This window comes from Lolium perenne, chromosome 1, assembly GCF_019359855.2.
Source record: "Lolium perenne isolate Kyuss_39 chromosome 1, Kyuss_2.0, whole genome shotgun sequence".
Classification (NCBI taxonomy): Eukaryota; Viridiplantae; Streptophyta; class Magnoliopsida; order Poales; family Poaceae; genus Lolium; species Lolium perenne.
The window spans coordinates 235116779-235129386 of record NC_067244.2 but is presented as its reverse complement, the minus strand read 5'-3'; the positions used below and the strand labels follow the sequence as shown (position 1 = coordinate 235129386).

Here is a 12608-nt window from a genome sequence, read left to right as displayed (position 1 = left end):
CAATGAAGCACATAAGGAGAAGACAACCATCTAGCTACTGCTATGGACCCATAGTCCAGGGGTGAACTACTCACTCATCACTCCGGAGGTGACCATGGCGGTGTAGAGTCCTCCGGGAGATGAATCCCCTCTCCGGCAGGGTGCCGGAGGCGATCTCCTGAATCCCTCGAGATGGGATTGGCGGCGGCGGCGTCTCTGGAAGGTTTTCCGTATCGTGGCTCTCGGTACTGGGGGTTTCGCGACGAAGACTATATGTAGGCGGAAGGGCAGGTCAGGGGGCGTCACGAGGGGCCCAGACGACAGGGCCGCGCGGCCAAGACCTGGGCCGCGCCGCCCTGGTGTCTGGCCACCTCGTGGCCTGGCCCACTTCGTCTCCTCTTCGGTCTTCTGGAAGCTTCGTGGTAAAATAGGCCCCTGGGCGTTGATTTCGTCCAATTCCGAGAATATTTCCTTACTAGGATTTCTGAAACCAAAAACAGCAGAAAACAAGAATCGGCTCTTCAAAGATCTCGTTAATAGGTTAGTTCCAGAAAATGCATAAATATGACATAAAGTATGCATAAAACATGTAGATATCATCAATAATGTGGCATGGAACATAAGAAATTATCGATACGTCGGAGACGTATCAGCATCCCCAAGCTTAGTTTCTGCTCGTCCCGAGCAGGTAAACGATAACAAAGATAATTTCTGGAGTAACATGCCATCATAATCTCGATCATACTATCGTAAGCATATGTAATGAATGCAGCGATCAAAACAATGTAAATGACATGAGTAAACAAATGAATCATATAGCAAAGACTTTTCATGAATAGTACTTCAAGACAAGCATCAATAAGTCTTGCATAAGAGTTAACTCATAAAGCAATAATTCAAAGTAAAGGCATTGAAGCAACACAAAGGAAGATTAAGTTTCAGCGGTTGCTTTCAACTTATAACATGTATATCTCATGGATATTGTCAATGCAAAGTAATATAACAAGTGCAATATGCAAGTATGTAGGAATCAATGCACAGTTCACACAAGTGTTTGCTTCTTGAGGTGGAGAGAGATAGGTGAACTGACTCAACAATAAAAGTAAAAGAAAGGCCCTTCGCAGAGGGAAGCATTGATTGCTATATTTGTGCTAGAGCTTTGGTTTTGAAAACAAGAAACAATTTTGTCAATGGTAGTAATAAAGCATATGTGTTATGTAAATTATATCTTACAAGTTGCAAGCCTCATGCATAGTATACTAATAGTGCCCGCACCTTGTCCTAATTAGCTTGGATTACCGGGATTATCATCGCAATGCATATGTTTCAACCAAGTGTCACAAAGGGGTACCTCTATGCCGCCTGTACAAAGGTCTACGGAGAAAGCTCGCATTGGATTTCTCGCTATTGATTATTCTCAACTTAGACATCCATACCGGGACAACATAGACAACAGATAATGGACTCCTCTTTTATGCATAAGCATGTAGCAACAATTAATGTTCTCATATGAGATTGAGGATATATGTCCAAAACTGAAACTTCCACCATGATTCATGGCTTTAGTTAGCGGCCCAATGTTCTTCTCTAACAATATGCATGCTCTAACCATTAAATAAGTGGTAAATCTCCCTTACTTCAGACAAGACGGACATGCATAGAAACTCACATGATATTCAACAAAGAGTAGTTGATGGCATCCCCAGGAACATGGTTATCGCACAACAAGCAACTTAATAAGAGATAAAGTGCATAAGTACATATTCAATACCACAATAGTTTTTAGGCTATTTGTCCCATGAGCTATATATTGTAAAGATGAAGAATAGAAATTTTAAAGGTAGCACTCAAGCAATTTACTTTGGAATGGCGGAGAAATACCATGTAGTAGGTAGGTATGGTGGACACAAATGGCATAGTGGTTGGCTCAAGGATTTTGGATGCATGAGAAGTATTCCCTCTCGATACAAGGTTTTAGGCTAGCAAGGTTATTTGAAACAAACACAAGGATGAAGCGGTGCAGCAAAACTCACATAAAAGACATATTGTAAACATTATAAGACTCTACACCGTCTTCCTTGTTGTTCAAACTCAATACTAGAAATTATCTAGACTTTAGAGAGACCAATTATGCAAACCAAATTTAATCAATCTCTATGTATTTCTTCATTAATAGGTGAAAAGTATATGATGCAAGAGCTTAAACATGAGCACAACAATTGCCAAGTATCACATTATCCAAGACATTATAGCAATTACTACATGTAGCATTTTCCAATTCCAACCATATAACAATTTAACAAAGAAGAAACTTCGCCATGAATATTATGAGTAAAGCCTAAGGACATATTTGTCCATATGCAACAGCGGAGCGTGTCTCTCTCCCACACAATGAATTCTAGGATCCATTTTATTCAAACAAAACAAAAACAAAAACAAACCGACGCTCCAAGCAAAGTACATAAGATGTGACGGAATAAAAATATAGTTTCAGGGGAGGAACCTGATAATGTTGTCGGTGAAGAAGGGGATGCCTTGGGCATCCCCAAGCTTAGACGCTTGAGTCTTCTTGAAATATGCAGGGGTGAACCACCGGGGCATCCCCAAGCTTAGAGCTTTCACTCTCCTTGATCATGTTGTATCATCTCCCTCTCTTGATCCTTGAAAACTTCCTCCACACCAAAATCAAAACAACTCATTAGAGGGTTAGTGCACAATCAAAATTTACATGTTCAGAGGTGACATAATTATTCTTAACACTTCTGGACATTGCACAAAGCTACTGAAAGTCAATGGAATCGAAAAATCCATCAAGCATAGCAAAACAGGCAATGCGAAATAAAAGGCAGAATCTGTCAAAACAGAACAGTTAGTAAAGACGAATTTTATTGAGGCACCAGACTTGCTCAAATGAAAATTCTCAAATTGAATGAAAGTTGCGTACATATCTGAGGATCACTCACGTAAATTGGCATAATTGTTTGAGTTACCTACAGAGAATTAGGCCCAGATTCGTGACAGCAAGAAATCTGTTTCTGCGCAGTAATCCAAATCTAGTATGAACCTTACTATCAAAGACTTTACTTGGCACAACAATGCAACAAAATTAAGATAAGGAGAGGTTGCTACAGTAGTAACAACTTCCAAGACTCAAATATAAAACAAAGTACTGTAGAAAAATAAACACATGGGTTATCTCCCAAGAAGTTCTTTCTTTATAGCCATTAAGATGGGCTCAGCAGTTTAAATGATGCACTCGCAAGAAATAGTATTTGAAGCAAAAGAGAGCATCAAAAAGCAAATTAAAAACAAATTTAAGACTAACATGCTTCCTATGCATAGGAATCTTGTAAATAAACAAGTTATGTAGGCATAATGCAACAGGCATAGGAAAACTAGATAAGCTCAACTTCAAAATTTTAAGCATATAGAGAGGTGTTTTAGTAACATGAAAATTTCTACCACCATATTTTTCTCTCTCATAATAATGTCCAGTAGCATCATGAGCAAACTCAACAATATAACTATCACATAAAGCATTCTTATCATGAGTCTCATGCATAAAATTATTACTCTCCACATAAGCATAATCAATTTTATTAGCAATAGTGGGAGCGAATTCAACAAAGTAGCTATTATTTTTATTCTCATCAAATATAGGAGGCATAGTATAATCATAATAAACTTTATCCTCCATAGTAGGTGGCACCAAAATACCACTATCATCATAAATGGGAGGCAAAGTATCTTCAAAGTAAATTTTCTCCTCCATGCTTGGGGGACTAAAAATATCATGCTCATCAAAACCAGCTTCCCCAAGCTTAAATTCTTCCATAGCATTAGCAATAATAGTGTTCAAAGAGTTCATGCTAATAACATTGCTACAACTATTTTGCAGACAAAGTTCCATGGGTTTTTTAATTTTCTCTTCAAACACCTCATGTCCTAACTCAAGATAAATACTATAAAGATCTCTAATATTTTTGTTGTTTTCCATTAAGCCTAACTAGTGAAATAAAAACATGCATGGAATTAAGTATAGTAAAACAAGTAACTAATTTTTTTGTATTTTGATATAATGCAGTAAACAAAGAAGTAAATAAAATAAAGCAAGACAAAAACAAAGTAAAGAGATTGGGATGTGGAGACTCCCCTTGCAGCGTGTCTTGATCTCCCCGGCAACGGCGCCAGAAAACAGTCTTGATACGCGTACAGCACGCGATCGTTGGGAACCCCAAGAGGAAGGTGTGATGCGTACAGCGGCAAGTTTTCCCTCAGTAAGAAACCAAGGTTTATCGAACCAGTAGGAGCCAAGAAGCACGTTGAAGGTTGATGGCGGCAGGATGTAGTGCGGCGCAACACCAGGGATTCCGGTGCCAACGTGGAACCTGCACAACACAACCAAAGTACTTTGCCCCAACGAAACAGCGAGGTTGTCAATCTCACCGGCTTGGTGTAACAAAGGATTAGATGTATAGTGTGGATGATGATTGTTTGCAGAGAACAGTAAAGAACAATTTCAGTAGATCGTATTTCAGATGTAAAGAATGGACCGGGGTCCACAGTTCACTAGTGGTGTCTCTCCCATAAGATAAATAGCATGTTGGGTGAACAAATTACAGTTGGGCAATTGACAAATAGAGAGGGCATGACCATGCACATACATGATATGATGAGTATTGTGAGATTTAATTGGGCATTACGACAAAGTACATAGACCGCTATCCAGCATGCATCTATGCCTAAAAAGTCCACCTTCAGGTTATCATCCGAACCCCTTCCAGTATTAAGTTGCAAACAACAGACAATTGCATTAAGTATGGTGCGTAATGTAATCAATAACTACATCCTCGGACATAGCATCAATGTTTTATCCCTAGTGGCAACAGCACATCCATAACCTTAGGGGTTTCTGTCACTCCCCCAGATTCACGGAGACATGAACCCACTATCGAGCATAAATACTCCCTCTTGGAGTTACAAGCATCAACTTGGCCAAAGCATCTACTAGTAACGGAGAGCATGCAAGATCATAAACAACACATAGGTATAAATTGATAATCAACATAACATAGTATTCTCTATTCATCGGATCCCAACAAACACAACATATAGCATTACAGATAGATGATCTTGATCATGTTAGGCAGCTCACAAGACCCGACAATGAAGCACATAAGGAGAAGACAACCATCTAGCTACTGCTATGGACCCATAGTCCAGGGGTGAACTACTCACTCATCACTCCGGAGGCGACCATGGCGGTGTAGAGTCCTCCGGGAGATGAATCCCCTCTCCGGCAGGGTGCCGGAGGCGATCTCCTGAATCCCCCGAGATGGGATTGGCGGCGGCGGCGTCTCTGGAAGGTTTTCCGTATCGTGGCTCTCGGTACTGGGGGTTTCGCGACGAAGACTATATGTAGGCGGAAGGGCAGGTCAGGGGGCGTCACGAGGGGCCCAGACGACAGGGCCGCGCGGCCAAGACCTGGGCCGCGCCGCCCTGGTGTCTGGCCACCTCGTGGCCCCATTCGTCTCCTCTTCGGTCTTCTGGAAGCTTCGTGGTAAAATAGGCCCCTGGGCGTTGATTTCGTCCAATTCCGAGAATATTTCCTTACTAGGATTTCTGAAACCAAAAACAGCAGAAAACAGCAACTGGCTCTTCGGCATCTCGTTAATAGGTTAGTTCCAGAAAATGCATAAATATGACATAAAGTATGCATAAAACATGTAGATATCATCAATAATGTGGCATGGAACATAAGAAATTATCGATACGTCGGAGACGTATCAGCGACATAGAGAGAAGAGCGAGAGGAGGAGCACCGAGTGTTAGGGTTAGGGTCGAGAAAAAGAGAGAAGAGCGAGAGGAGGAGGGGGAACACCGAGTCCGTGGCCGTGGCGGTCCGTTATGGTTTTTTGCTTTCTTCATTTCAATTGTTATCCATCTAGCAATCTGTTATATGATCATGACATGATGAATGAAATATAATTGCTTTCTTAATTTTGCAGTGACATTGAGGTATGGCGGACGGCACCTTCGTCCGAGATGAGGAGGGGGAAGAAGCGGTGCAGAAATTGATCTATGAGAGTGCCCGTGGTACGGAACCCGATGGAGATGATAACGAGTTCGAAGACTTTCTGAATGATTTCGGCGAGGGACTTGAGTCTGAACAAGTTAGAAGAGACAACGAAGTGTCCATAACAAACTCCGGCGAGGTGTATATTTATGTATCAATTAGTCTATGTTCATCGATCCCTAGATGCATTCATTTATTTGTATTGCACTTATTAACGAATAATTTTTTCTTTTAGCCTTCTGCATCATCGAGCAAGTCTGTTAAAACAAAACGAGGCCCGACGAGAGTGTTAAAGGGCGAGGGCAGGTTAGCCCTCACGGCATTTAAGGCTAATGGTGAACCGGAGCATCCCAAAGAGTTCTGCCGAAAATTTACAAATCAAGCCGGAGTTCTTGTTAGGGACCATGTACCGATCAGCATTCAAGAGTGGAATAAGCCGAAGAAAGCCGGGACTGAAGCTAGTTATGTCAACGACGTGATGAAAACTTTTCTTTGGGACACTCTACTGACACGATTCAGCCTACCGGAAGACATGACGGAAGGCCAGAAGAATAAAGTCAGGGAATGGACATGGAAGAAGATGGCCATACAATTTCAGACCTGGAAGAAAAATTTATGGACAAATATAAGAATGAAGATCCGGTATTCGATGATACTCTAGTGAAGATAAAAGATCACTGGCCCGCATTTAAGGAGTATAAGCAATCGTCTACTTTTGTGTCCCGATCGGAGACAAATACGAAAAATGCTGCAAAGAAGAAACTTTGGCATCATTTGGGGTCAGGTGGCTACAAGACTGCCATTCCGAAGTGGACAGCGTTTGAGAATAAACTGATGGACGCAGGAATCACTCCACAGACATGGGACTGGCCCGAACAGTCCAAGTTCTGGTTGTTCGCGCATGGGGCAGGGTTGGACCCAAATACAGGGTTGATCGTTGCGAAGGGAAAATGGAAGGAAAAGATTGAGGCAATCGTACCGAAGCTTGTAGATGCAATTGATAAGGTCAGAAAGGGAGAGTACATTCCCGATAGAGAGAATGACGAGCTTACACTCGCTCTGGGGAATCCTGAACACATTGGACGGGTACGAGCTCGCCCAGGTCTCACCATGAAGGAAGCGTTCCCGGAGTCCGCTGACACTTATAGAAGCCGTTCGCGGAAGAAGAAGAAGAAGAAGAAGGACGCCGACACGTTAACAGAACTGTTAAATAGGGTGGAGGCGCTTGAGAAAAATCAGAGGGCACCTGATCAGCCGCTGTTTCTACAGGATCCACAAGCCGATGCTGCCCCATCTCAGCGAAGAAGCAGTGTCGGTTCCTCGCATCTTGACGGATGTGGAGGAAGCTACCCCGTGGATTATGTCATGGAGAAGATAGATTGCGAGCTACATATGTTATTCAGGACCGCGTCCGTTAAGGTGGCGGTCGGCTATGTGTACCCAAGTGAAGATGGAGCAATGCACCATCATATGCCCATTCCACCTGGCTGTGTTCGTGTCGGGGTGGATGAAGTTGTTCCGGGTTTTGAAACAGTGGAGCTTGATATTCCTAGAGGTGAAGATGAGAGGACACTGGCCGATGTCAAGCACGGTTTCGCCCTATGGCCGAAGAAGTACATCGTCCTTTTGCAAAGGCAACCGACTCCTCCACATGAGCATCAAAGGCCCTCGACTCCTCCTCCTAGCAGTCCACATGAGCAGCAAAGTCCACACCTACCTGAGAGGGACCCCAGCGTGAGTCCACCACCTCGAGATCCTCTGTGTAAGACAGCGCCCGTTAAGCGGAACGGTACGCCGCCTAGGAAGAAAGCTAGAAAGGAGAAACCACTGCCGCCTATTGAGAAGTTACCTTGGGAAAAAACCCCCGAGGAAAACCAGGAAGTCGTTGACTCCCAGCTGAGGACCTTTTTTGCACCGAAAGTGCTAGAGATACCTTTTCAGAAGACACTAGATCCGATGAAAGTTGTGCGTACCGTTGAGAATCTATATGACCCTATACCATCGCCGCCATCTGACTATAGGCGTTCTATTGAAAGGTCGTATGACGATATGATGCAGGTGAAAAAACCCTCTACCAGCTCGGGTATCAAGGAGATAAAAGGGATACACCAAGTCTACCAGCTCGAACAACAACCCGTTCAATCGGCCCCCCTCTCAAGGTGTTTGACGAGAAGGCCGTTCAAAGTTCTTGGCAATACACCGATTACCCCTTAGCTGAAGTACAATATCAATTTGTTCAAGGGAAAGATTTGGTCGAGAATCTCAGGAAGCTACCAACAAGAATGCGCAACTTGCATACGTGGTACGGTGTTGCCACAAAGGGAGGGATCGAGACTATCATGGTGCGAGTTAAGGAAGAGCACTACTTCCAAGAATACTCTACGTTGACTTCACCGAACTCTTCCAGTTATACAATCTTCGGGCCCTCGACAAATCTATCATCAGTTGCTATTGTCTGTAAGTGATTTATTTATATAATTTGAGAAGTCTTTAGCTCAGCTCCTTTATTATCTGCAAATTATAATCTTTTGTGCGCTATGTTATGCAGATTGAAGATGCTCGAATGCAAAAGGGATGAAATCACGGACATTGGGTTCATTGACCCGGACACAATGCATGTCAGGACCATAGAAGAACCCCTCTATAACAGGGATACACCGGAGACTTTGCTAACGTCTTTGAAGCGACAACGTGACAAAAAGATAATACTTTGGCCTTAGAACTTCCAGTGAGTGTTACTCTCTTATAACACATTCTATTTTGCTCACCATATGTTAAAATATTAACTGATGACTTATATATATGACACTACATATTTAAACGTGCGTAGGTTTCACTTTATTCTTCTCGTCATTAAAATGTACGAAGGAGAAGTTGAAGTCTTTGACTCACTAACCAAAGAGCCTATACTATACAAGTCTTGTTTTCTTATGCTCAAAAGGTAATTCAAATTCTTATTGGTTTTTTTGTGAATTTCCTGATATCAACTGATTGATAACTCTTTTGTGCATTTTCTTTTGTCGGGCAGCGTATGGGAAACTTTCATCAAGGAAGATCAGTCCTTTCAATGGGCACCGAAGCTGATATGGCGTGCGAACAAAGTAAGTAATAGTTACCTAGGTCCACACACCTTTATCATACTTGATTATTGTTTGACTGAATTATATTCTTGTACAGAAATGCGCGAAACAACCAGAGGGGACTGATCTATGTGGATACTACGTTTGCGAGTACATCCACAGAATTGTCAGCGAGAGAGCGAATAATGAAAGAAATAGAGAGGTACGAAAACAATATTCACAAATTTATTTTGTTACCATAAGTTCTACTGAGTTTCAGTAATAATTATTTGATTTGTGATTTGATATGTACATATATATACACACACACATAGCTCATATATTCATTTGTATCTTATTCTTGTACAGTTGAGAAGAAAGCGGGAGAAGCTCTCAATCGAGAAGCGCTTCAAAGCAATTGGCGAGGAATTGGCGGGATTTTTCCTTCGGGAAGTCATACCACCATCCGGAGAGTTCCACTATGCATAAAGATCTTTTCCCGCTCCTCGATTGCTTTGTGTATATATAGTTCGACTCAGAGTGTACCACTATGGTACATGTAATAGATAGTATGCCTCGGAGAGTACCACTACGCTGAAGATCGATCTTCATGCATGTACTACTTTATTCTGGTGCATCGACTTGATATGCATCGAAGAGTACTACTTATGCAATTACATATGTGTTATATTATATGCACCAACTTGATATGCATCACCTTGATCTTCATGTACTACGTAAACCCAAACGCGTTTCTGGTGCATCGACGTGATACGAAACGCACCGATACCCCTAAACCCCTGCAAAAACCCTAAACCATGAATTCTCTGCCGCGGCAGAGATTCATGCATATTTCCTGCCGCGGTAGCCAACCTTTGGTACCGGTTTGTATTACAAACCGGTACCAAAGCTCCCTCGCCGTGCGCTCTCCTGGGCGCCCACGTGGAGGCGCCATTAATACCGGTTCGTAAGGAACCGGTACGAAATGGGGGGGGGGGGGGGGGTTTGTACCAGATCTTTTATACCGGTTGCGAAACCGGTGCAAATGGCCCTTACAAACCGATATAGATGAGCGTTTTTCTACTAGTGTATTAGCGTATTTTGAGGACATAGCGCTATTTTTTTCCTTGATAAAAACAGATACTGCTAGTTTTATTCTGGCCCAGTAACGTTGCCTTGGTTGGATGGCTAAGTAATGACTAGGTTTCTGAAGTTCATACCACAGTTTCTTGGAGAAGCTTGTACCTGACCGTTGAATGTCACCAAGTGGTGGATATTCCATTTGGGAAAGAACCGAAGAAAATTGGAAACATGCGGCGCCAAGTTTCCACCATGTTGACCTCTAGATAAAAAAAAGGCACCTTTTTGTGTCAGGAAGGTGTCACATTCGTTGGATGGCACAATCTTCTGTCGTAAGTACGTGTGACTTTGGTGCTGGGTCAATACACTAGAATTTTTTTATTCCTACTACTTTTCTGAAGATTACAGCAAAATTCCTTTTTGAACTTTTCAAAGACATCGAGTCGGAACCTCCTTAAGTCCTTCAACCTCAGAGCACCATCTATCAAGTGGCGGGGGCTGCGGGGGGTTCCCCTTCGTTTACGCTTCACGATGGAGGCGGTCATTTCTGCAGTTCTTGGTGAAATTGTCAGCAGAGCTATATCCATCGTGGCTGAGAAGTGGTGCGAGCAGACAACCGCGGAGGAGGATCTGCAGAGGCTGCGCCAGCTGCTTCTGAGGATATCTACCGTCGTCGAGGAGGCCGAGGGACGGCGCGTTGAAAATCGAGTGATGATCCGTCATATTAGTACCATGAAAGAGCAAATGTTTAGGGGGTACTACCTTATGGACACCTTCAGGTGCAAAGAGAGGAAGATTGATCATGATGAGGTTCGTCGCTTCTCGTTTGCTCAATCCAAATTTAATCCGGCTAAGCGTTTTCGCCGCCTAGTTAGCAACACCCAGATTGGTAGAGAAGACATTAAAGAGTTGAAACAGGCTGCTCTTGTCCTAGAAAGCATGGTTGTTGATATGAAAGAGTTTGTTATGCTTCTCATGAGCTACCCTCGGATTTACCGCCAACCTTATGCTACATATTTATTTTTAGACAAGTATATGTTCGGCCGCCAAATGGAGAGGGAACAAGCCATCAGCTTCTTGCTACAAGCTGAGCCTCCTGGGCATGGAAATTTTGGTGTTCTTCCAATTGTTGGTCCTGCACTTGTTGGAAAGAGCACTCTTGTGGAACATGTTTGTGGCGATGAGCGTGTGCGCAATCATTTCTCCTTGATATTGTTGTACAGCGGAAATGGCCTTCAGGATGAAACGGCATCGACTTTTAGAGACCATTGTGTGATCAAGCATCAAAGTATTGCCTCGGGTGAAGAAAGGCTGTTGGTTGTCATTGAGCTCCTAAATGATGTGGACGAAGGGGCATGGAAGAGGCTGCTGCACACTTCTAAAAGATACATGGCACATGGTAGTAAAATCATAATTACTAGCCGTTCAGAGAAGCTGGTCAGTGTTGGAACAACGGAAGCCATCAAGCTGAAATGCTTGTCTAAAGAAACTTACTGGTATTTTTTCAAGATGCTCGTGTTTGGTAGCACAGATCCGATGGAGCACCCAAAGTTAACATCCATAGCCATGGAGCTAGCTCTAGAGATGCGTGGGTCTTTCATATCCGCAAATTGTGTTGCAGTTCTACTAAGAGGAAACCTCAGTGCTTGGTTCTGGTGCAGGGTTCTGAGACAGTTTAGGGAGTTCACACAGAAGAATACCTTGGCGTTTGGCCAGTATCCTGAGGATCATATGTCTCGGTATGCTTGGAGCATTGCTAAAACACATCAAGGTTCCGTAGATCAGAATCTATTTCTGCTACATGATAGCTACCAAAAAGGGCCTACAGCTGGTGGCGAGGTTCCGAAAATAACATTGGTGGATCTTCTATCCAGGAGCTCGAGCGGTATGCCACCTAAATTTGAGGTCTTGTGGTGGCGGTCCCTCATACCGCCGTACTATAACTACATATATGCTTGTGAGTTTGTGCGGAACACCACACTATAATTATTATTGTGTTTTTTCGATTAATTATATTTTTCAGAGGATCGATTAATTATATTTTGTGTACCAGATTGACATGTATAATGTATTAGACTTTCTTGCGAACTCATCCAAAATGTTGGTGCTTGGTATGAGTTGTTGCGATTCATGATCGATAGATCTTATAATGGAGTATACTGTAATTGTTACCAGCAGCTAATCATCTAGTGATCTTTAACTACCTATTGTGTTTGTAATCACTTGTATGCTTTGAAAAAATATCCAGTGAATATTACGCACTCTTTGAATAAACTAGGTTATATAAGATCATTTTCCAACGACTTGAGAAGCCCGTTTTCCATTAGGCTGGTTAACAGTTTCATGCGCCCATTTTCCACCATGGTGACATCGGAAGTTTATAGCAGACTTCTGCTATTTTTCTTTTGTCACCA

The 12608-nt window shown here is 42.7% G+C and overlaps 1 protein-coding gene across 1 annotated transcript; it reads left to right on the top strand.

Annotated features, from left to right (window-relative positions):
- Positions 1-10679: 10679 nt before the first annotated feature.
- Positions 10680-12354, top strand: LOC127325865 (disease resistance protein RGA2). Its single transcript, XM_051352699.2, has one exon. The coding sequence runs from the start codon at positions 10726-10728 to the stop codon at positions 12178-12180; it is 1455 nt and encodes a 484-aa protein (XP_051208659.1). The 5' UTR covers positions 10680-10725; the 3' UTR covers positions 12181-12354.
- Positions 12355-12608: the final 254 nt, after the last annotated feature.

What these genes read in the sequence shown, in the direction of transcription:
- LOC127325865 (XM_051352699.2), top strand. Translation starts at nt 10,726, where the DNA reads ATGGAGGCGGTCATTTCTGCAGTTCTTGGTGAAATTGTCAGCAGAGCT.